The sequence below is a fragment of the Puma concolor genome, chromosome B1 (genome assembly GCF_028749965.1).
Source record: "Puma concolor isolate L17-30 chromosome B1, mPumCon1.1.hap2, whole genome shotgun sequence".
NCBI classification, from domain to species: Eukaryota; Metazoa; Chordata; class Mammalia; order Carnivora; family Felidae; genus Puma; species Puma concolor.
The window spans coordinates 104263839-104289716 of NC_141670.1; the positions used below are offsets into that span (position 1 = coordinate 104263839).

Here is a 25878-nt window from a genome sequence, read left to right on the forward strand (position 1 = left end):
TACGGGAAAGTTGTGAAGAGTGTAGATCCTAAGAGTTCTCATCACAAGGAGAAGTGTTTCTTTATTTTCTTTTTATTGTATCTGTATGAGAAGATGGACGTTAGCTGAACCTACTGTGGTAATCATTTCACAATATATGTAAATCAAACCATCATGCTGTATGCCTTAAACTTATACAGTGATGTGTGTCATTTATTTCTCAATAAAACCGGAGGAAAAAAACCAAAACATATACACAGGCTATAGAATCCTATAGATTTGAGTTTGCTTTTGGCCCTGCCAGTGTTTGACTTTGCATAAATTAGCAAATTAGTTAATTTCCTAAACCCAAGTTTGCTTCTCTACAAAATGAAGGTATGGGTGACCTCAGTGGATTGTTGTGCCACCGAATAAGAAAGTGTAGGTCACCGGGTTCACCGTGAGCACTCAATTCTGGTCATTGTTATCAGGCTGTGAAAATGCCTAAGCTTGTCTGCATCTTACTCTATCACTTTGTATAAATGTGCAAGTAAGTGAAAATTAAACTCCAATAATCCTTAAAGTGTTCCAATGGCATGGACTGATGAATAAAAATGAGATTAGAGACCTGGAGATTCTAGAGAGGTACTGTACACAGATAAGACCTCCGTGCCATTGACAAACTCATTGTACCCCTGAATAGTTTGTAGTTAACTTTGTAAAATGTGACTTTCCCATGTCCCCAAGCAGATGTGAAAGCATGGAGTTGGACAATAAAATCAGAGATCTGATCGAGAGGAATGATTCTCCTGATCTTAAAGGGGCCACCCCAGGAGCCACACCAGGTCACAGAAATTCATGTTCTCTAAAGGTAAGAAACCACCTTTTTTCTACTTTTTCTCAAAACACCCTTCAACAGTGTGTTCACTCAGAAGAGTTTGGGACAGTCCCCAGATCATTTACAGTAATGTGCTTCCTTGATGACTGAGAGGTTATAAAGCCAACCCACTCTAAAACCCTCTTACACAGTCACTTCCTGTTACTAAGGAAACCCTTCAGCACAAACACTTTCCCATTTAAAGCTTGATACCAGGCAGGCTACTGTGACAACAGGGAAGCAGGAACAAACTTGTGCTATGAAAAATAATGTTTAATACAGCAACATCTCTTTTGGGGAGAGGAAGTAACCCAATTTGTGTAAACTCTCTTACCTTGGGTTACTAAAATCAGCATAATCCGTTGTCCATTTTTTAAAGAAAAAACAAGATTTCTGGATAAAAGGAGTGGTCCGACTTTGAGTTTCCTCTTGTTTCAGGATATTTGTTTACAGTGCTTCATGGAAGCAAATAAAATTCCAGGGTAAGCTCAAGCTAGGAACTTTGTGGATAACTTCCTAGAAATGCATCATAAATGACAATACGAACCCATAGCCGTTCTGATTAGAAACCATCTCTAATGACCTTTTAAAAAAATCCAATAGAAATAAGTTTGAAAGCATGGCTGACAAAAAAAAAGACAAAACAAAACAAAACAAAACAAGGGTGCCTGCGTGGCTCAGTCGGTTAAGCATACGACTTTTGCTCAGGTCATGATATCATGGTTCGTGGGTTTGTGCCTGGCGTCAGGCTCTGTGCTGACAGCTCAGAGCCTGGAGCCTGTTTCAGATCTGTGTATCCTTCCCTCTCTCTCTGCCCCTCCCCTGCTCACACTCTATCTCTCTCTCTCAAAAATAAATAAACATAAATATTTAAAAAATAAACAAAAACAACTTACATAACTTCTTTAGTCCTTATTTCTAAAGTAACTCATGTTCATTGTGAAAAAGTTATCCTAAGCATAGAGAGAGAAAACAATAAAAATCATGTGGAAACAGATTTCTGGTGGACCTAGTGAAGCTTGGATCCCCATAGCCAAATATTTACTTAGGTACTTAATTTACATTCATACATTTGTATCTTTTTCTTTTAAAGGAGGCCCTAGAATTGTATATGGTATAAACTTCTGGCCTCACTACACTTATATCTGTCTCTGAAATCTCCTTTTGGCCCACCACTCCCAGAGAGCATCTCTTAGCATTTGGGTTCTCTCTGTGTCTCTCTTTTTGGCACAGACACACACACACACACACAGAGGCACACAGAGGTTTGTTGAACTTACCTTTTTTCACTTTAAAAATATGTTATGGTCACTCCCGTAACTCTTTTGCATGCATTTAATAAATGCATATGTGTAAATATGCATTTATACATGTATTGTGTGTTTGTTCGGTATCTATGTACTCCTGTTTAGAAATCCACTTCTTCCTGAAAAGGTAGTATCTATTTTTTTTTATTTTTCTTTTAATGTTTATTTATTTTTGACACACAAAGAGAGAGAAAGAGCATGAGTGGGGAAGGGGCAGAGAGAGAGGGAGACACAGAATCCAAAGCAGACTCCAGGCTCTGAGATGTCAGCACAGAGCCCGACACGGGGCTTGAACTCACAGACCACGAGATCATGACCTGAGCCAAAGTCGGATGCTTAACTGAGCCACCCAGGCACCCCAGTAGTATCTATTTTTAAAGTTAGAAATGAGTATCTGCTGATGGTTAAGAGCCAAGGAAGGTTTAGTTCTCCACTTCTTTCTTCTCATCTTACCCCATCCTCCCAACCCTCACACATACACATCTAACTCCCACTTAGGACTTTCTTTCTTCATAGAAATGTATGCTTTTCTCAAGTGGCCTTCTTGTCTACTCCTGAAAATAAGATTTTATGGTGAGACTTTGAATCCCCTCCAGTACCCTAATCCTCATATGCTCTGATTATCAGCCCCAAGATTTATTTGCTCATGACTGACTTCCCTCTCAACTCTGTTCATTTTGTCCTCTGGATTCCTCCTTATATGGTAAAGGCCTCTTCTACATCCTCATTGCCATCCTCTTGGTAACTAATTTCCTCTATTTTGGAGAGTTAACTAAAACTTGTACTTCTCTTTAAGGTACAGCTTCTCTCATCACTTCCCTGATGAAATGTGCTCGTCTTCCTACATACCACACATCCAGGCAAAGGATTGAAGATTCTTAGCTGATGTTTTTGTTTCCTTTTCCTTGTGAAGTGTGAGATAAAAACATTTAGAGAAAGTGAGAAAATGAGAGGTGAGATCCAGTGTATATGGAAATTGGGATGGTAAGAAGTAGGCAGTGGGAGACAGAAAAGAGGCATAAAACTGCAATGAGTTGCTGAATAGCAGTGAGGATGGAGTTAAGCTTCACGGCCACCACTTTGTGATAAGTCCGGTCACTGCATGGTATTTGAGTTCCTATATCTTCCATATCTCCATCACCTCTCACCAGCTTAAAATACGTTCTTGCCTCTTCTACCTTCTCCACTTTTAAACATATGTGAGATCCCACATTATTTTATGGGGAATGTTCTATCTCATTCTTGGGCGTTATAGCCAAGCTTATTGATCAGGGTGTCCAGGGCTGTTCTGCCCCTTGTCACACCACCAATAAGCTCTATCTTGATAAACCCAATGGTCATTTTGCATCTGATTTTTCACTTGTCTTCTCATATGCATTTGATGCTATTTACTAATTGAATCTTTTAAAAATGTCTTACTCCATCAACAACTATAAAATCAATCTCTCATCATCTCCCCTCCCTTATACACACACTTTTATTTCCTCTGATCTTTCCTTCTCATTCACCTTCACTTTTTCACTTCCATAACCTGCTTATGTTATATCAGTGTTACCCAGGGATCTGTATGTAGTCCTTGGGTCATTAAACTACAAAATATGTGCTGATGACTCCACACACACATAACTTCCTAAACATGGAGCTCTTTTCTCATGCACATCTATTTCACTCAGTATTTTCCAAAGTGAATTCAGTATCCTTTCTGCTAAAACTCCTTGTTCCTTCCCCCTTACATTTCCTACATTAGTTAATGGATCATTATTCACCCAGTAATCCAAATTTGAGTATAATCCTGTATTCCTCCAGGGCTACCATGCTACCCAACTCCAGGAGGCATTCCTAGAATAATGGCCAGCCTTCACCCTGGACCCTCAAGTTCTTGCCTCTTCTACCTTCATAAAATCTTTGGACTTTGTTTCTTTTCCTTCATTCTTACTACCATATCATGGTTCAGATATTCATTATTTCTTGCTAGACTATCCCCAGGAGATGCCTAACTGGTTGTCCTTCTTAAGCGTTGCTCCACACTAATTCATATTGACCAATATAGATGTTGCTACTGTTCAAGTGCTTAGAACTTAAAAATAGACTTCCTTACCTGCATCATAAAGTCCAAATGCCTTGACTTAATATATAAAATCCTCCAGGGTCTAGTCCTGGCCTACATTTAGAATAAAACAGTAGGAATAGAATCTAATATTTGTGGGTCAATGACCATAACAGATATGGAGATGTTTTATATTATGTTTGATAACTATAACAACACTTAAATATGGCTATCTCTATCCTCATTTTCCAGATAAAAAAAAAACTAAGGTTCATAGAAATTTTAAAATGTTACCTAAATTCATGAAGCTGCAAAGTTCTAGTCTCAAGATAGGAAGCCAAGCCTGTGCATATTTTTCTTACAGTGTCATGCTGTCTTCTACATATTCTGCCACTCTCCAAAATGCAACTTATGCTCTAGCCACCCCATAATCCCTTAGGAGACCATGCAGCTTCATATGCTATGCCTTTTCATGTGCTGTTTATTCTTTATGGAAACCCTTGCCTCCCCACCTATTTGATGAACTGTCTGTTATGCCAATTCAAACTTTTCATTGTACCGTTAACCTCTCTCTCTAGTCCCACAGAGTGGCTCGAGCCCCTCCTGCTCTGTCCTAAACAATTTACCTTCCTAATAGGTCATTCATAGACTTTGTCATGTTGGGTGTTTAATCCTTTATGTATAGATATATCATCCCCACCAGTCAGACTTCTTGAGAATGAGGTATAAAATGTCACATGAAGTAGGTTTTTCTAGGAGGTATCAGTATGAAACAACACGTTTGATTTCATGAACCTTGATAAAGCTAGCTTTTCACTCAGCCTCTAGAGTCCATCCACAAGTAATTCTCAAAGTTTGTGGGGGAATCTCAAAGGTATACTCATAGATCCAGAGTCTTATCCTTTGTGTGGAAAGTACCATTTGTTCTTGCCCATTCTGGTCTCCTAAATTATTGTCAATTGTTGTCAGGTGCTCACCTATCACTGCTACTTCTAGATGTCAGCTGTACCACCCTTGGGACTGCTATGGCACCACTCACTGTACTAAGTATGCCCAGCATGGGATATGGCCTCCAGGGTGCCAAATACAGCTAAACACTATTCCTGTCTCCACCTCAGTGGGAAAGCTTTTTCTTTCCCAATTTTAGCTACACAGGCTCCCAATGCTCCCTTACAGATCCAGTGTTTCACAGAGATATGTATATGGTTTTCTATTTTGGGGGTTTTAGCTACCATCTACTGAGTGATTACTTTGGGCCAGCACTTTGAAAAGCGTTTATATACAATCCTTACCCATCTATAGATGGGAATAATGAGGCTAAATCATTTTCCTACGGTCTAATGGAAATTGGACTCTGGACCTAAACTCAGTTCTGTATATCCTGAATTGAACTTCCTGCTCTTAATTCCCTCTCCCTCACATAAATCATTTGGCAACTGGGCCATACCTCAAGCTATTATCAGGAGTGATGTTGTTGTCAGAGCAACCCCTCCTCTCTGGACTTGAAGCATATCCTTGGATCAAGCCACTGTGACGAATGAACAAGGCTGGGGTTCCCTGCCTCTGCCCTGAGGGCTCAGGAAGGTCAGTTTTCCCTCCTGGAAAACCAAGATGTCGTCCAGACAAGAATCTCTGTTTGTCCTTGCCCCAGCATCCAGGTATTCAGAGACAGCTGCACTCCCCCTACCCCTGCAGCAGGGACCAGTGAGCAACATGGTTTCTTGGGAAAATTCCCTTTTTCTGGCTCCATAGTATGAGGTAGGAGCTTCAGAGCAGGTCCTGGGAGTGCAGAAATTCTTGGTAGCTTTTGACCTACTTTTATCTTATGAAACAGTGTTTCAAACACAGTAGGGAACATAACCCTCCCATATCATGAAGGGGAAACTGAGGCACTGAGGAGCAGCCCTTTGGATATGGTTCTTACAGCTTCCATCTGAGGCTTCCATCAGGGTCCCAGTGCTTCTGGCACCTTCTTGTCATCCTCTGGCCTAAGACAGAGTCAGAATGTGTGACCCTTCCCTAATAAAATGTTCCACAAAGACAAAAGCAAGCAAACAAACAAACTTGTGCTTTTACTCTCTCTATGAGTAAAGTTTGCCAAAAACAACCCCTGGGAGTCCTTTTTCATCCCAATAGATTTCAGGCATATCTTTCTCAATTGTCGTCTGAAAGTATCTTCCAATATTTGACTCCTTGAGTAAACATAGTTTAATTTCCAGCTGGAATCTTGGCTGAGTTACTATTTACCCAAAAGCACTCTACAGGGGGACTTCTACATTCAAAACAAAATGAAAACTTTTACATTCTCACTGAGATATTGATAGAACTGGAAAAAGTATAAGAAAATTTCTTTTTGGTGTAAGACAAGAGTGAGCCAATGACAGAGTGACAGGGGTGTCTCTTGCTTTCCACTGGATGAAATAACAATAAGAATAATAGTACAGTATACTTCCTTTCCAGGAGCAGAAAATTAATTTCTTTATAAGTTTATGAGATGGGAAAAGTGTTGCTGAATGAAGGGGACATGTTTTAATGAAAGAACCTGAGACATATGTCAAGTTCCCTTTTTGCCCAACTACCTTTGCCAAGAATAAGAAGGAGGATTACTAGAAGAGAAAATGAACAGACTGACTGTACTTTGAGAAAAGGGGACTGTACTTTGAGGAAACAGAGAAACATTGATGACCATGAGAAACTCCATCAGTATGAGAGCATGCTGGGACAGTGAAGTAGACGGTTGGCAAACAAAGGGCATCAAAAGTCTGGTAAACAAAAGAAAAACAATTGCCTAAGTAAGAAAAATATTCAAATTACAGAATGCATGTTGAGTACGAGTTACACTAAGCCAAGACACGGTCCTAATGCTATGAGAAAATTATATATGAATATTAATTTGGGACCCTATAATTGTAGGTCTTTAAATACAAAAGAAAATGAGAGAAGAATTAAAGTGTATTTTTTGGACAAATATATTTCCAGTAATTCTTTTTTTTTTAAGTTTATTTATTTTGAGAGAGTGAGAGAGAGGGAAGGGGCAGACAGAGAGGGAGAGACAGACCCCCAAGCAGGCTTTGCACTATCAGCATGGAGCCTGACACGGGGCTGTATCTCATGAAACGTGAGATCATGACTGAGCTACAATCAAGAGTCAGATGCTTAACTGACTGAACCACGCAGGCACCCCTATTTCCAGTAATTCTTAGAAACAAGGATGCAACTTGGGAGTGAGAAAGAAAACTGTCCAAATTTTAATAAGATTCACTAGAATTGAATTTGCTTAAGAACCTTGTTTTGTCTCTGGATTCTATTTTGTTGTAACTGAGAGGCAGTACCCCAAATTGGCTTTTAGTAACTTTGCACAAGTTGAGGGAGGATTTCCCAGTAACTGAGAACAAATTCTAGATCCAGACATTCTTCCCAATGTAAAAAGCCCTGGGAAAATTCTTTTGATGATTCAGAGAGTAATATAAACTTATGACACTTGGAAAGACAATAAAGGAAAAACTTCCTGCAAAATACAGTAAGCTGACACACATTTTCTGTAACCACATTGTTAAAAAAAAAAGCTAATTTCCTCTTCCTTATTTCCCTTTTTTTTTGAAAGCTAAGCTAGTATTCTTTATCAAAATGCAATTTTGATGATCTAAATCTCGTTTTCTCATTTGTAAATTGGATTCTGATAAGAATACAAAGTGAGTGAAAAAGTAAAAGCATTTCATAAGTATAAAGAGCTAAACTAAACAAGCATAGCATTATTGCCATCACCATCACCATTATTTTTATGGTAGTAGGGTGACCTTGAACCCCCTCCATTTTTTTTTCCATTTTTCTCATATAATGAGTAGCTTCTTTGAATCCCATTATCTAATTTCAGTAGTGTTGGCTTTGGAATGTTTTAATCCTTTTTTTTCTTCCTAACAGAAAAATATGTGTTGTTACATGAGTATTTGTTAAGTCTTCATTAGGAAATGCCTGCACAGTTGGCTAGCTAAGCTCTGCCTGCATGTTCCCAGGCACCAAGAAGGCCTATCTTAGCTCAGCTGCCACACCTTGTGCTTGAAGCTCAGTGTTGGCAACCTGGCTGAAGTCACTTACATGAGCCATGTATCTTTCTCCATTTGTAAGTGCAGCTATTAGTTTTGAGTCTTCTAATTCTCAAAGTATAATCAAACTTCAAAACTAAACAGGTTAGTGGGTAAAGAAGCCAAGTTATGTTTCCCAAAAGTATTTCCAGAGTTAAATTGATTCCATGGCTAGTCTAAGACTTATTCTTTCTTCCATTAATAACAAGGATTGTTAAAGCCTTCCACAATGCATGATTATCAGGTACATGTCCAGATACAGAGATCTTGCTGTGTATGCCCATCTTGAACTCTATTTTATAGTAAAGTATATCACCTGGCACAACAGAAAATAGAGACACGGGTCTGTAAGCTAAAACTGCACTCTAAGATGCAAGAATTAACTCTTACAAAAGAAGGAAGGCAAAAGCTCTCCCTAACATTTGAGAGGCATCCGTTTGGGGTAAGAGAAGTGAAGCAATAAATTGAAACACTTTTGAGAAGGACACTCTTTTCCTTACTCAAATGTTGCTCATTCCATTGCTGGGAGGATTTGCCCCAAGTTCCACAAGAAAGGGAGTTACAGAAAACTGGAAGATGCAGGAAGCAATAGGTGGAAGAGTATTCTTTCTGCCTCAGTGAAAATAATAATTCTGGCAGCTCCAGTTTTGATCACTTGGGTCTGGAAGAACAGCATGACAAGATGGGGTGAGAGTTGGGGTGGAGGCGGGGGGGCCGCTGGAGGAAGCCACCAAGACTTGGAGTGAAGAGTGATAACTGGGTGGAAATTATAATTGATTTTATAATTCCAACTGATTAAAAGAATATAAGGTATCCAGGAGTCTGCAAAGAGAAGAAAGAGAATTCAGAATCTCAGGGTTTCTACTGAACAGGTCAAAGGTGTTATCCTTCCTTTTAGAATTATTACTCTGCCTTTGATTGTCTCCTCCCACACTTGTATGATTTCAACAAGCAAATCTGAAAAAAAAAAAAAAAAAACTTTAGATATGTCTTCTTTATTATGCAAGAAGAATAACATAAGCCTCTGGGTTAAGAAATTTGAAAACTTGTGATAGTATTAAAGAAGTGAAATATTTGGCTTCGGAGGTATTGTGAGTCATATGTTCGTAAGAGCTGTTAAGCAAATGTGTTCTTTATGTTCGTGATCTGTTTAGTTTTGTGACAGTTTGTAGATCACTCATAAGGACTTCTAAACACTGCCTGGCTGGATTTTGGAATCCAATGTCTCAAAAGCCTTGTTTCTCAAGCAAGACTTCCCACTTCTAGTTTGGTTGATCACAACTTCTTTTCACAAGTGTGGGAAAAGTACTAGCCAAGTGGGCACTGTCAGCTCTCACTGAAGAATGCTCATATCATTATAATGGCTACCTTCTAGATGAAATGTATTAAGACTTTGTTTTACTTTATATTGTACTTGTGGGGAAAATAAGGCTCGACCCATAAAGTTTATAGATGTATTTTCCTACAGGATTCTGGGGTAAGTAGCAAAAACTGAGATCAATTCTTTTTTTTTTCCCTTTCAGTGAGGAAGCTTTACTTTTTAAAATACTTTTTTTTCATCACTAAAGAGCAATTAGAAAACATTTGCAATTTTTCAGACTAGCATATTTTCTTTTGAGTCAGGCTCATTTTCAGACAAAACCTTCCTAATACACACTCTTTGCATCACCTGTGTTTCCACAGAGTGGTCACCACAGGCTCCTCCGATTCCAGCATCATCCTTTATATACACATGCTTTTTCTTAATTATACTTAGTTATATTTTTATTTAAGAATTGTACCTAAATCTATGTATATGATGTTGGAATGTATTGTCTCAAGAAGAAAGTAGTCTCTTCTATGTAAAATGTCCAAGCTAATTACTTGGTAATTATGAAATGACACAGAAACAATGTCATCATCAATGCAGTGGTCCCTCTGATCTTCAGATTTATAGTCAAAAAACAGAAAATATGTGAAAGACATGTCTGTTTTGTGCATCTTTATATCTTAGTACTTAGCATAGTCCCAAATCCATAGTTCATAATCAATAAATATTTGTTATAAGAATATATACATGAATGAAACTGAGGTCAATGCATGAGCTAAGTAGGATAAAAATAAAGCAATCTGCATTAATATGGAGTAGTAAGGGAGAAGAGAAGAGAAAAGATTAAATTCAAGTCAGTTACTATCTCTAAATTTCAACTTAATCTTTGTTATCATCAAAGATACCTTTCCTGACAAGCTTATAGGGCTGTTATGTAGTTCAAATTAAAGCAAATAAAATGTTCCAAACCACAGAGCTCATGTGTGTGACATTATATAAAAAAAAAAATATGTATATATATATATATATATATATATATATATATACATATTTTTTTTTTTCTAAACTGAATTTACCTTTGGTCTAGGACCCCCATCCTATCTCACAGAAGATAATTTAATCTGGTTGGCTACAGGAAATGTCAGTCATTTTATTGTTTTCTCAGGCAATTTTATATTGCAAAACTTCTCTCCTCTCCCTCCTTCTCCCCATAATGGAACCTAGGGTCTGTGAAGCAGATTTTGTGACGTAATCTAAGTGGAGTAGCATTGTCAGATGTAGCAAATAAAAGTACAGGATACCCAGTTAACTTTGAATTTCATACAAACAACAAAATATTGGATGGAGCATAGTTATACATAAACAAAAACTATATCTGGAATCCATATTTATCTGGAAGTCCTGCATTTTTTTTGACAACTTTAGGGTGAAAACATTTAGGCTTCAATAATCCACCATCTCACGATGCCATTGGGACTAATCTAAAGTACTCTTTATGGTATTTTCATTGACCTATATCCTCACTGCAGTCACTCAAGCTTCCATACAATTCAATTCATCTCCTATCCTCAGGGCCATATGGTAAATATTCCATCTTCCTCAATTGACCATCTTTACATTCTTCTCAAGAAGGTAGTGAATTTCTGGTTCTGCTTCCACAGCACATTAGGGTTGACCTGTCTTAGGACCTCTCTACCTAAACATGCCACAAAATCTCAGCAAGGTACCATGATGGGATGGAGAAATTCTCTTCAAGACTTGCCCTTTGTCCAGGCTTCACCCAAGGGTGAGGCTAAAGCTGTCTCTGCTCTTTCAATATGGGCAATTGGATACATGATGGATGAGTCCCTAGAAGTAGGGGAATGGGCTCCATTTCTTCATGAGCCCTCAAAACCATCCAGATACTCTTTTACTCTGATCTTCCTCGTTTCCCTCATGCCATGAAACCCTTCCCTATTATTCAATGAGGGGTGGGGGGAAGAGATAAAGAATAGGTTATATTGACTTACCATCTACCATTTTTTTCTATCAATTGTTAATGGCATTTATGCCTGGATTACAACTTTTTCTCAAACATTTTGCCCTGAAAGTTTCAAACAAATAGCCACTTGAAAGGATTTTATGACATACATCTATATGTCCACAACCTCAGTGTTGCCACCAATGTTTTTCTCTACTTGTTTACCACACATCTATCCACTTACTCACCCCTCTTTCCATCTATCAATCCACATTTGATTTTGGATCAATCAAATAAAATCCACATTATTTTCTGAGGTATCTCAAAATAAACTGAACGAAAGGAATTAGTCTTTAAATTTTTTTAACATAATTTTCAGGAAAAAAATACTAGCTTTTGCAATTCAAAGCTTTGGTTTTCAAAGTTGGTTTTGGTCTCCAGAGTTTGGAGAGTCTATTTTGAAAATGACAGGTTGAACAGGGCTGTTTCTCCCTTTGCATTTACAGCAAATTTAATCAGTGCTGGAGACAAAAGATACCATTAACCAAGTAAACAAAGGAGTGGTTACATAAAACAAAGAGCAGTGTTCATTTGGAGGGATCATCAGTTGATATTTCAAGATATTAACTTGTCTCCTAAGATGTAAAAAGCACTGTGCACATTTAGGAAATATTACTGAAGATCACATTTATGCCTTTTAAGAATTCCCGCATAGTAGGACACCTAGCTGGTTCAGTCACTTAGTATCTGACTCTTGATATTGGCTCGGGTTGTGATCTCATGGTAGTGAGATCAAGCCCCAGGTCTGGCTCCATGCTGAGCTTGGAGCCTGCTTGGGATTCTCTCTTCCCCTCTCTCTCTGCCCCTCCCCCACTTACACTCTTTCTCTCTCAAAATAAATAAATACATAAACATTAAAAAAATAACAAAAGTTCCCCCATAGCTTGTACAATTATTTATATTGATTATTTATTACATAGTAATCAAGAGTAAGAGAAAATTAAAGGGGGATTTTTATGGAGATAGATATAGATGATACAGATATAGATATAGATATAGATATAGATATAGATATAGATATAGATATAGATACATAGATATGGATAGGTAGAAAGATATAGATAAATGATAGAGAGATAGATCATATAACCAAAATAGGAAAGGGTAAAATATTTATACATAAAGAGAATAAAGTGAATAAAAAGTGAATGAAATAGAACAGTTTAAAAAAAAATACATTGATATTCCTACTTGATCTTTTTTGATTTTGAGGCAAAGTGTATAACTTTGTATATCACTGTGGTCGTTATCCTCTGAAATGTATTACGAGAAGCAGAGGTGTGTTATGATTTCCTACTGAAAATTCATGCATAAACTGATTCATTCAATAAAAATGAACAGTATCACTACTCTGAACTCTGAAGGTACTATGTTAGTTCCCAATGTTCAAGTGATAAAAATTGAGTCTACTACCTTCAAGAAGCTTACAGCCTCACAAAAAGAAAGGTACATAAAATTCATGACTGTTTTACTGTAAATACTGGAAGTGATACTTCACAGAGCACCCTGGGATCACAAAGGAGGAAGTAACTAACACTACTTTGGAGAGCCAAGGGAGACTTCAGAGGGGGACTGATGGTCAAACTGGCTCAGATCCTTTAATACTTTGTGCAGTGCTGAGAAATCTTCAGACATGGAAGTTGCATAAAGTCTGCAATTTTGTAAAGACTACAGACTAGTAGGCAAAAGTCAATTTGCCCTAAGATGTATCTGAGATGCACTAAAAACTAAAAGTATATAGTGGAAACAGACTTCAAGCAACACTTGTAAACTGCATGAAAAAATTGCTTCAGAGTTACAAGCTGGAGACACATAAGCATTTAGCCCCCATGAAGTTATAGGATTTGGGACTCCTCTCTCACCCAACTCTCTTAGTCCAAGCCCAGGCTTGGGGTCTGAAAGAGAGGTGATTTACTAGTTTTGAGGCTAAGAAGCTGAAATTCTGATCTTTATATCTTTCATAATCTCTTAAGAAGATAGCTGATTCAGGAATATTCTTGATTTAGTTTTTGGGTAGGGAGGGACCATTATGTGTGTCTGAACATTATGTGCATGTGAGTAGGTACTAAAATAATTGGCATTATTTCAGATTTGAGAAATATGGAATGAACACAAGAGACAAAAATTATTGTCAATGAAGTTTACATTCTAATGGTGGAGAGCAACAAAGAAGAAAAATATATAGTATCTTATATATAGTACTATGGAAAAACACAGAAGGAAAGGTAGATAGAAAACGCTGGGTTGGAGAGCAATTTTATATTGGGAGGTCAGGTAAGAACTCAAGAAACAGGTGACATTTAAGCAATCACCTATTGAAGGTGAAGGGATGAGCCATGTGGATACTTAGGAAAAAGAAGTTCTAAGCAGAGAGAACAAGGAGTGTGCATAACAGGCTCATGGGGCAGCAGTGTGTACAGGACACAGAGCAGAGTGAGCAAAAGGAAGAATACTAAGAGGCCAGAGAAGCACAGGCTACAGTGTATTTGGTCTTGTGGGACACTCTACAGAGTTCTGCTTTCATCTCTGAGTGAGATGAGAAGTCACTGAAAGGTTTTGTGCAGAGAAGTGACATGAAATGACATGTTCTTAAAGACTCACAATAGCTACTATATTGATAATAGATGGAGGAAGGGAGCAAGAGTGGAAGCACAGAGGCTATTAGGTTATTGCAATAATCCATGTAAGGGATGCAGGTGGCTTGAGCAGTCCAAAGATGCTAAGCGTCTTCCCAAGGTCACATAACTAGTAAACATAGAGGTAGGATGTGACACGAAGTCAGATTTCAGCCCCTATTGGATGCTCTCTAAAAATTTTCATGTGAATAAAATCAGGACACAAACCCTAAAGTTCTCATTTTGAAAAAGTTATTAAAAGGCATGTTTATTTCACCTTGCCACTCTCTCATTAAATTGGGTCTTGTGCCAATGTGTTGCTCTCCTTTCTGGTATACTTTTGAAGTGCCTGCAAAATGTTCAGATAAATTGGATGCAGGTTGCGTGAGAAAGAGGAATCAAATATATAAACTCCAAGATTTGTAATATAGAGCATGAAAGTCACCATTGACTGTAATGGGGAAGACAAATTTTATGGGGAAGATCAGGAAATAGGTTTTACGCAAGCAGAGAAAGAGGTAAATTCAGATAGCGATGACAAGAAGACAATTAATATAGGAATCTTACTGATTCATTCTGAGTGCCCTAGATGAACTGATTGTTAAATATCTGGATTACCACACGCTGTTAAATATTTCAAATATTGTTTTTGATAATATCTACGAAGTGGTATTGCAGTTCTCAATCTCACTCATTTGTTACATAATGTGTATATCGAGGTCTATTTTTATGAAAATGCTACTTAGATCATGTGAAATTCCTTTTCTCAGGGATCTTCAGTGGCTCCCCCTGGCCTATGCAATAATCTCAAAATTTCTTAATGTGAAATTTGAAGTCTTTCACAATTTGATCCTAATCAACTTTAGATGAGCTCTACTCTAGTTACAGTGGGCTTGTTACAATTCTTCATACTTAGGTTTGTCCACTTCCATTCCGTTTATGTTGTTCACGTTATGGCAATATACCTCAGCTTTTACCATCTATCAAAATCCAATCCACCCTTCAAGGCCCAGCAGAAAGTACAGCTCCTTCCATAAGGATTAAGGCTGGGAGTGAGCTCTCTCTCTGAATTCTTGCAGGGAAGCGGATATATATTATGTGTATACATATTAATTTAATTGGAAGCAGGGACCTTTGCTTATTTTCCTTTGGCATCCATTCAGTGCCAAGTGAAACATAAATGATCGATGGTCCTTTCCTTTGTTCATATTATTTATTGCACAAATAATTTGATCAATGTCCCCCTATCTTTAAGATCATATTATTAGCAGTAGTATCTAAGTTTTTATATGTGTTCTCACAAGTAGCAAGACGACACTATTAGGCCCCTAGGAGAAGGACACTATTACTATTCTCATTTTACAAATGTGGAAGTTGCACCTTAGAGGCCTTAAGCATCATGCCCAATGTCACGGGTAGTGAATGGGAGAGCCAACATATGAATCTAGATGACCTGAGTCAAGAGTCAGACTTTTTTGTCACCAGCCAAGGTTCTCAGTCCTGCCTGGATAACACACTCACCTAAAAATTCATGCAAATAGATTCAGGAAGCAAAAGAGGTTTTCAACCCTCATTCTAAAAGGATAATAAAAAAAGGGGGGGGGTATGTTTATTTTACCTGATAAAGAATGCCTCCTAGCATTTGTAGAACTGTGATGATCTGTCTTAGACTAGTTCTGAGAGAATTATCATCAACTCAGATGAGAGTTACAAACTAACTAGTGGCTGGTAGTTCTTTGGTCCTTTTTCTTCACCATATCTCTCTTTGTTAATTATTTTTCTCTGCGTAATATTTTAGTGACTTGAAAAATGAAGGCTCTTCAGAATCCCCTTGGAAACACGTCTTTTTCTCTGAGAGTTATTGCAGATAGTAAGACTTCTCACAAAACAAAGCTTGACTGAAAGCCAGACTCTTTTTTTTTTTTTTTTTTTTTTTTAGAAAGAGAGAGCATGAATAGGGGAGTGGGAGAGAAAGAGAGAGAGAGCGAATCTCAAGCAGACCCTACGCTCAGGGTGGATCCCAACACAAGGCTTGATCCTCTGACCATGGGATCATGACCTGAGCCAAAATCAAGAGTTGGATGCTCAACCAACTGAGCCACCCAGGTACCCCTAAGAATCATCCTCTTAAGTACATAGTGCATGTAAGCGGGCTGGAGGTGAGGTAAGAAGGGTATATGTAACAGAAAATGTCCAGTTTATTTCTAAGACTGGCCTAGTGCAAGCTCCTATTTTCTCAATCCAAACTTGGGGCTCTCCAGAAGAGTTATTGTTAATTCATAAATTACCACATGTCTCTCTGAAGCTAATAGAAAATCTGTTTGCTGTTAAACTGCATAGCAGAAGACACAAAGGAATTGTAATGAAAAATGTAATGGTATAGGATTTCCATTCAATGGAAGCCATCACACCACACTGTGCTGAAACAGTTGAGTATGCATCAGGATACTGTACAGAGGAGACCCAAAAGGCACCAAGGCCAAGCACTGTACTTTTTGTCAAGAAATGATCTTTCCAACTACTTTTCTAGGTCAATGTTACCATATCCACTGGGTTATTACTACCAAAAACACAGATAAGGCTGAAAGGAACCTTGAACTACATCTATATATCTCTATCTCTATCTCTATCTCTATCTCTATATCTCTGTAGCTCTATCTCTATCTCTGTCTCTATCTCTATCTCTATCTATATATAACTATGTTGTGGGGGATAGCGTTTGGAAGAAAATATTTTATTTTTTTTAATATTCATTTATTTTTAAGGGAGAGAGAGAGACCGAGTGGGAGCGGGGAGGGGCAAAGAGAGAGAGGGAGACACAGAATCTGAAGCAGGCTCCAGGCTTCGAGCTGTCAGCACAGAGCCCAACGTGGGGCTCGAACCCACAGACTGAGAAATCATGATGTGACCCAAAGTCAGCTGCCTAACCAACTGAGCCACCCAGGCACCCCTGGAAGAAACTATTTTCATGTTAGAGTTTTCTTTTTCTTTTTGGATGAGCAGGTTTTAGTGTTAATGAAGTGTCAGTCTCCAGGAAATCTCTGCTTATGTCCCCTAAAATCAGATCATATGTGAATCATAACTCTTACTTTTAGAAATCAGAACAATTTGATTCCCATCTGCATTTTTGGATATTGCCTTAAGGAAATATCACTCCATTTCACAAGTGTACCCCCAAACCAGACCAAGAAACTAGCAAAAAACAAAACCATGTATACATACACACACACAGCAAAAAGTCTGTAAATGTGGCATGTAGATATTCATCAATTTATTCACTCAGCAGAATGTGTTGAATATGTGCTGTGTGTCACATTACTGTAGATACGGAGGTGAACTTACAAACGTGTAAATACACTGTGTAAATGCTAAGTAAAGGCTCTGGTTGGTAAAAGGAGATCAAATAAGGTTATGGGGTAAGAGAAGCATTAGGCAGATTTCCCAGGTCAACTGGTTGGAGGGGGCCCAGACAGGGGAATGTTCCAGCCAGAGAAAGCAGCAGGTGGTAGGTACATGGCTTGTTTCAGGAAATGAAGGGGGTTCAGGATGGCTGGATCACAGGCAGAGTTAGAAAGTGGTGCTAGATATGAAGTAGGAAAAAAAAAAAAGACAACAGCCACATCTTAGATACTCATCATTCTCTTTTAAAGAATTTGAATTTCAGGAATTGTAGGATTTATCCTGCATACAAGTGGCTATCTCATAGGAAGGTGTAAACAAAAATGTAAATTAAGTAATTGACTGTAAATTCTTTGTTTTCTTCCTTCAGCAACACATTCTTTTCTTTCTGTATTCCTGGCTCTTCTGTGGTCCCTCTCCTCCAAGTCTGGAATGAGGTCTTCTGTTCTACCATGACTCATTTGTGTAGTTCCAAGCATCATTGCACACTTTTATCTGCATTACGCAGTATTTCATTACCTCAATACCGTAGGAGTCAACTCATGAACACTAAAATATTAGTGCCAAAAAAACAAAAGATTGAACCGCAAATGGATCATCGAGAAATCTGGACTTAACAAACTATCATCAAGACAGTCTTAAACTTGAGAACCAAGTTTAAACTTTCTGCCAATATAAAACATTAGCTTTCCAAACAATGCCCATTTTTGCTCTAATGAATTTTCTCTTTTAGTTCCATAGGAATTAGTAGCACGTACAGAATTACGTATGACTCATTAAGTTCCACACAGCTAAGCTCACAGTTAGAAGGCATTGCCAGAAAATCTTGCCTTCAGGGAAGCAAGTAACCTAGTTGTCAAAAAGTCAATAGTTACCTAACTCTCTGGGAAATACAATGAAGTTATGGCAGTCTGGCTACTGAGGAAAGACTTGGTTTGCCCAGGCTTTCTGTGGTAACTTCCTCCTCCAGTGGGAGAAACTGCCAGTAAAGGAAGAATGACAATTTACATACCATAGTGAGGCTAATCGGCCTCTCCCTTAGTCACAGCCTGCCTACTTGAGACATCCTGGGAAATCCCTATTTGGAAGAGAAGAAAAGTTAAAATCACAGATGCTGTGCTTATAACCTTATTCTGTGTAATTCATATACAGAGTCACTTCTGTTCACTTTTAATGAAAAACAATTGCTGTTATTTTCCACCATGAGTTAACAGTGCGGTCTTTTAAAAATTTTGTATATTTGGTTTCACTTTGAAAGATACCACAAGAGACATTTTCTTTCTCTTTTTCCTTCTGTCTTCCAAGACTCCAGGAAAAACAGCTTCCATGGCATATTGTGTACAGGGCACAACTAGAATGAGTGCTGCAGAAAGTTCTTCGGAGCACGGAGAGGTAAGAATACATCTTTAGGGGATGAATTGACCATATATAGCATCAATTGCATTTTTAATGGTTAATTATGCAATGATGGATAAGAGTAGAAACGGCTACTTTGCTTTCTTTAGATAATAGCTGCTCTGTATTTTTTTAAACTTTTTTTAATGTTTATTTATTTTTGACAGAGAGAGAGAGAGAGAGAGAGAACACAAGCCTGGGAGGGGTAGAGAGAGAGAGAGAGAGAGAGAGAGAGAGAGAGAGAGGGAGAGGGAGAAATAAAATCTGAAGCAGGCTCCAGGCTCAGAGCTGTCGGCACAGAGCCCGACCTGGGGCTCAAGCTCACTAACAGGGGGATCATGACCTAAGCTGAAATCGGATGCTCAACGGACTGAGCCATCCAGGCACCCCTTTGCTTTGTATTTAATCAATGTTATTTAAGGAGGAAAAAGTATCTGGGTGACTGTTGCAATTTCTTTGATCCCTCTGAGCTCCATTTCTTCTTTTACAAAGTGAGATTAAATCCTGTGCAAAGGCCCTACAGCTCCCCAGTTTTGTGGGCTCCATATTTTGCTCTTGATTTAAAGAAGTTTGGTTCAATACAAATTTCAAAAAGAATATTTGTACAGTTGGAAATAGAATACAATATAGCAATAAAGTATCCCTAGTAAAATATTTATGGATGTACAATGAATACCATAGTTTTTGTTTGGTTACTGGTTACTGCAACACTTACCCAACTGAATGAATGAATGAATGAATGAATGAATGTTCTTTCTTAAAGTTCTATTTAGAGATAAGCCAAGATATAATAGCAAATTAAGGGAACTCTTTTGTTCTTTAGATACTTAATTTAGCGTGTCAGGATTTGAATATCTTAGAAGTTGGTCCAGGTGTTATGGTAAATGAGAAAGAAATGCCCAGACACTTTAAACACACATTGCACCATATAAGGAATAATTGTTCTGTAAGTGGGGCCCTTAGTAGAACTAATGACTAAAAATCTTTGTGTTTATTGAAACATCAGATACCTTCATTAGCAACTGGAAAGCAAAGCAAATACAGATGAAAAATTTCCCCAAATTTTGTGTTTGATTGACTTTGTTCCATTTTAATACATACCTGAGACATATGAACCATAGTAAAATAAATGTTGATTAATCTCCAGAGAAACTCCTGGTGATACATTTATGGCTTTTAAACAATTCTTATTACTGTACTTTCTCTCTCTCACTTGCAGATTTAGTATCTAGCTTTTCAGTAACTCTTATTTACAAATAAAAAATCAAAGTCCAAAAGTTTTACTATTTCTTTCCAGAGAAAGTTATATATGGCAAAAAAAAAAAAAAAATGCACAGTATATAATTAATCTTAATCTGGATTCCCCGAAGGCTAAATCATATAAATGTTTGCTAGACACAGATTTTTTTTGTCTCTATCACAAATAGCAAGGGAACTTTTTAAGGACCCCAAATCTGTGTTCCCAAGAAAGGTCTGAAATAGGAGAACCTTGAACTTTAGTGTGAATCACTATAACCTCTGAAATTTATTTAAAGTAGAGAAGGGATAAATACGCTGAGCACAGAGGATTTTTAGGGCAGTGAAACTATCCTATATGATACTATAATGTCATTAAACATTTGTTCAAACTCACAGAATGTACAACACTAAGAATGAACCCTAAAGTAAACTATGGATTTGGGTGATGTGTCAGTAACTATTCATCAATTGTAACAAATGTAACACTCTGGTGGGAGATGTTGATAAAGGTGTAGGTGTGGGGGTAGAAGGCATATGGGAAAACTCTGTCACCTTCCGCTAGATTTGCTTGTGAACCTAAAACTGCTCTAAAAAAATAAAGTCTATTAAAAAAAAAATGGAGGCGCTACGATTCCCTTTTCAGAAATTCTTTTTCAGTGTTCGTGGTGCCCTACATTTTGCACGCTTCCATAGTGACTTCTATGCGTTCTTATAGTAAGAACCACTGATCTGGAATCTGGTCTCACTGTATCTCTGCTTTGCTGAGCTCAGGTTACACAACATACAGTTGGCTCACAGCATTTTCCATATCAAAGGTACCTAATATTCAATCTGTTCTGATCCAGAATGAGTCTAGACTTCCTAAAAAAGGGAAAGCCCAATTTTAAGACCCAACATATTTGTCACCTTGATTTTGATGTTACTTCTGGAACTCAGACAAACCAGCTTCTTGAGGTCAGAAGCAAATAGAATAATTCTGAATTTATAGACACATGGAAGAATATCTTTTAAAATGAGGTCTTAGGGGCGCCTGGGTGGCTCAATCAGTTGAGTGTCCGACTTCAGCTCAGGTCATGATCTCACAGCTCCTGAGTTCAAACCCCACATCAGGCTCTGTGCCAACAGCTCAGAGCTTGGAGCCTGCTTCAGATTCTGTCTCCCTCTCTTTCTGCCCCTCCCCCACTCACGCTCTATCTCTCTGTCTCAAAAATAAGTAAACATTAAAAAAAATTAAAAATTAAAATAAAATAAGGTCTTAACTATACATGGGTCTAGGAAGAAGCTAAGAAAACTAAAGGCAGCTTCTATAAAGATGTAACATATGATCCAGCGCTAAAATATTGAGTGAGTCATAGGTAAGCAGAGAAAAGATAGAAAAATAGTTTTATAAATCATTTCTAATGAAAAAAGCCCTTGAAACCCCATGATGATTGTAAAAGAACACTCCCTGTAAGTGCTTTTGGCAAAAGCCAACATGTTTTGAAAATATTTAATTGTTCATGAATATCTTTAATTAATTTCCATAACTATTGAGCTTGAAACTAAGTAGCAGATTTAGGACTACCCTCATCACCAGATTTGTTGTACTGTTTATATGACTCAGAGATGAGATGGTAACAAGACTATTGAGTTACTATAGAGAAAACAGCACTTAAGTGAGCTTTGTTGGTGGTCCATTTAGACAGATGGCCCACAGTTTCCAGAGCATTTGTGCTTTCTTTAAATAAATACCCCCAACACTGAGGGGGGAAAAAAAACTGAAAAGAAAGGTGGTTAACTTTTTCATTGTGCCAATGATTTATTATTTAAACTTATAACCTACTGGCTTTATTCAAAGGGCTGGTTAAAATTGCACAATACCAGATAATCTATGTCAATCTCTGTATAACATAATTGTATGAAGGACACTGAGGTAGCTAGTTCATTACAGTCTTAGAATGGATTTGCTGCCTTTTAATTTTATGTCTTTGTCTGTTTTTCTTGATGATTCTGTCATTCCTCTGACTTTTGTCAGGGCCACTCTTCAGATATGGACATGTCTACAGAAATGACATTTTAGAAATGTTTATTACTATGTAAATACCCAAAATGTATCCATGAAACTTACCTGATTTCCATAAGCATTATACTCTGAATTTCCATTTTTTGGGAAAAGGATTGAAATCCAAACTCATAAAATCCTAATTTCTTGTTTGACTAATGTATACATTTATAATTTATTAGAGAATTATTTTGTTAATTAATTCATATAAAGGAATTTGAAATATAATATAACGCTTCTTCATCAACAGGTCTCTATGAAGGAATAATGGTGTGAGGATTGTTACCCCTAGAATAAGATATTTTTATAAATCACAATAGGAGAGTTAGCCAAATGCATAGAGTTTGTGAAGGACAACATTTCTCCTGTTTATTTTATAGAAGATTTTGTTTCACAATTTCTCTTTCTTTTTTTTTTTTTTTTTTGTTTTTGTTTGTTTTAAGCATGATCAATCATCAAGCAGAAAGAACTTGACAAGTTCTCTTGAACAAAAGATAAGGTGCTTGGAAAAACAGAGAAAAGAGGTAATTTACAAATATTAGCTGAAGCAACATGTATCATGAGTTAATGCTGAGAATAAAATAGAGTCTAGAGTCTTTTATTTTTGTTATTGGGTCACAGTATTTATCTCTAGGATTTTGGACTGCATTATTTTGAGAGGAAGTACTTTTTTCTTATTCACCTACATTTCTCTTACCCAGTCTTCCAGTGTTTGTGTAAATGAGTGAAAAATGACAAAGTCATAAATCTAATAATTATCTTAATTTTTCTCAAAACTTAGATGTTTCCTGCACATGGACTATGTGAGCTTATCACCTGTGCCTTATGCCTTGCAACTTGACATACCTTGAAACTCAAACCATCAAAGGCTTTAGGTGTAATTGACTTAGGCGCTATGATTTCATGAACTGGGTATCCAGCCACATAGGGGTTAAGGAGCATTATTGAAAAAAATTTTTTTGTTGTTTATAAAATGCCATTAGGAATGTGATGGATATTATTATGAGTTCTGTTTTTCTGAGTTTAATGAATGTTAGAACCTCTTTATTCTTCTTGAAGATGAAGAAGTGAAAAGTGTAACAATGTTAACACTGTGTATGTTGTCAAATTTTAAATTAGTTTCCTCAACCATTGTATATGTTTTATCCTTCATGTTCTTCTGTATGGTGCCTTCTACTCCTCTTTGATATTACATAAAATATTGTATCCTTCTGGAAAATTATTGAACTATAACAGGGTAATGTTACCATGGCATAGAAATGTTAATCCTTAAAATGCCAACAGATATCTTTATATAATAATATAATATAGTCTCTACTAAATACCCATAGCTATTTCCAGCATAAGATTTACCTAGGGACTGGGTGTCTGGATTAGATATTTTGTTTTATAATTAGGAGAATATGTTGCTTCCTTTTAGTCATTGTAACTATCTTCTCAATCTCTGTCCCATGTTGAAAGTGTTGGAATTTCTCTTGATGTAGGAAGTTACAGGCTTCCCTTACAAGAAAACTAAAACACAGGACATAGTTTTTTTTCTTCCTTTTATTTAGCACATAATTTTAAAGCTTCTAAATTGCAGCCTAAATTATTTCTAAATATTCTTATGACAAAACTATTATTCCTTGAAAATCTATAATTTCAAAACGGTGACATTATCCATTCATTACATATACATTACAAGTCATGTGTTGATTTTAAAAAGCACAATATTGCAAGCACATGATGGTAAGTTATCGGGATTTGGAATTTGTTAATATAAATTCTGCTTTAGAAAAGCTAGAAGAAATATTTAATTATAATAATCAGTGTAAGCACACAGAAAAATATGAAAGGTTTGAAAAAGACCCTCATATATTAATAAATCTTACAGAAAACCATCAATACTCCCAAAGTTTTACTGGATTTTGATTGTACTAAACAAAGATGAAAATTTCAAATAACAAGCAAAGTTGAAAGTTCTAATAACAGTTCAGCTGACTAGTCAAGATGTACGTAAGGCTAAATGGTTTTTCATATGTTAGCCAGTTATGAAAAGACGGAGTGTGCTCAATTCAATCGCCCCAGCCCTACAAGAACTTGGTGGAAGGAATATTGTGTTCAACCGTGGCTTGCAAATCTTACTAGCCCCCCAAAAGTGATTTCATTTTGGCCAAATTTCCAAATGGGCAGAAATCCATATTGATTCACCAAATTTTAATAATTTCAGCTCCTAGAAGTTAACCAGCAATGGGATCAGCAATTTAGAAGTATGAAAGAGTTATATGAACGAAAGGTAAACACATCTCTGTTTAGTATTTGCTTTAGATCAGTAAGCTGGGGGACCAAGTCTGTGAAGATTCTCACTGGTTTCAGCTGAAGGAGACATGTGGCTAGCCAACTGTTGAAAAAATGATGGGGGGGGGGTGGGTAGGGAGAAGGTGCTGAGTGCATTATTGGTCTCTTGGTACTGAAGATTAGTGAAGGATATCAGTGAATTATCTTGAGCATGACAAAAAAAAAAGGTACTAAAAATAGCCTTTAGCCTCTGGCGATGTCTCTAGAGTTCTTACGCACATTCATCATAGCTCATGGAATAACCTGTTTTGGATTTGTTACTAGCAGCCATAAATACACAAAGTTATATGTGAGGTAGGATATGGCTTAAAGTTCATACTGTTTTATGCAAGGCCATTTCTCTAATTCTTTAATTAGTTGGCATAAGCTATTTCCACAGATAAAGAAATGAACAATGGTAACAGTGACAGTGTGAGGAGAAGTGGGGCATTCCCTCTTCCCCCTACAGCATATTCTCTGTCAAGAATCTTTTGCTTTGATGAGAAAGAACTTTTTGGAGAGAATATCTTTTAATAGGTCAAAGTCAATTTGTAATTTAAATTATTCCACGTTCAAAAATAGAGAAAAGGAGAAAGTAAATTCCCCTAAATAATTCAGAATTAAGAAACCTGACCACAAGTGAGTAACAGAGCAGTATTGCTCTCTTCTTCCCCATTTTGATACACTGAAGCATTAAATTTAGTAAGTGCAGGATAATGCTCCCACTACAGCAGGCCTGTTATATTCAGTCTGGGGCAGCTTTGGGGTCTCCAAATTTGAAAGAACATGGTCCCAGAGAAAATGTGTAAGCTGCTCAGGAAGAACGGCCTGCAGGTGTGTGAAGACCCTTGGTTAAGAGTGGGCATAATTCCCATCTTTGATAAAACACCCTTTTCTAAGGCCTCTCTTACTGGACCGTCATCGCTCTGAGAACTAGCTTGGCATTTCGTAGGGCGTCAAGCATTGCAGATTACTGAGGAGTTAAAAATCCATGTCTGTTTTTCTCTGGCCCAGGCAAATTCACTCACCCCCTAACCCCATGCTGCCCTTTTCAGGTCAGGCAAGGCACATTTTGAGAGTTAGGAATAGAATGACAGGCTCAGAAGCGTCCCCGTCTAAGATCTAAATCTTTATTCTCTCGGAAGTGGTGTGGTTTGGAGAAAGGAGGGAAGGGGCTTAAGGCTGTTTCGGTGTTTACTTTTTCCGGTAGGGGAAGCTCTTGCTTAAGTGCACAGGTCCTGACCTTTGCTAAGGCTGGTGGGAAATAGAACCT

General features: G+C 37.4%; 1 protein-coding gene and 1 long non-coding RNA gene across 4 annotated transcripts in view; one reads left to right on the forward strand and one right to left on the reverse strand.

Moving 5' to 3' along the window:
* Nucleotides 1–710: 710 nt before the first annotated feature.
* TNIP3 (TNFAIP3 interacting protein 3) overlaps nt 711–25878 on the forward strand; it is a 56065-nt gene continuing 30897 nt past the window's right edge. Inside the window, exons 1-4 of one of the 3 annotated variants that reach the window (XM_086704303.1) lie at nt 711–829; nt 18920–19006; nt 22733–22813; nt 24499–24564. In XM_086704303.1, coding sequence (XP_086560429.1) covers nt 719–829; nt 18920–19006; nt 22733–22813; nt 24499–24564 — 345 coding nt within the window. In that variant the 5' untranslated portion in view covers nt 711–718. Of the gene's footprint in view, nt 830–8839; nt 8959–18919; nt 19007–22732; nt 22814–24498; nt 24565–25878 lie in introns of those variants that run through there. The other 2 variants (XM_086704302.1, XM_025921309.2) reach the window with 2 other exon arrangements.
* LOC147581787 (uncharacterized) lies at nt 17839–25858 on the reverse strand. Its single transcript, XR_015250254.1, has 2 exons — nt 25804–25858; nt 17839–18692 (listed from the first exon to the last, which is right to left on the reverse strand). It is a non-coding gene; the product is annotated as an uncharacterized LOC147581787 (long non-coding RNA).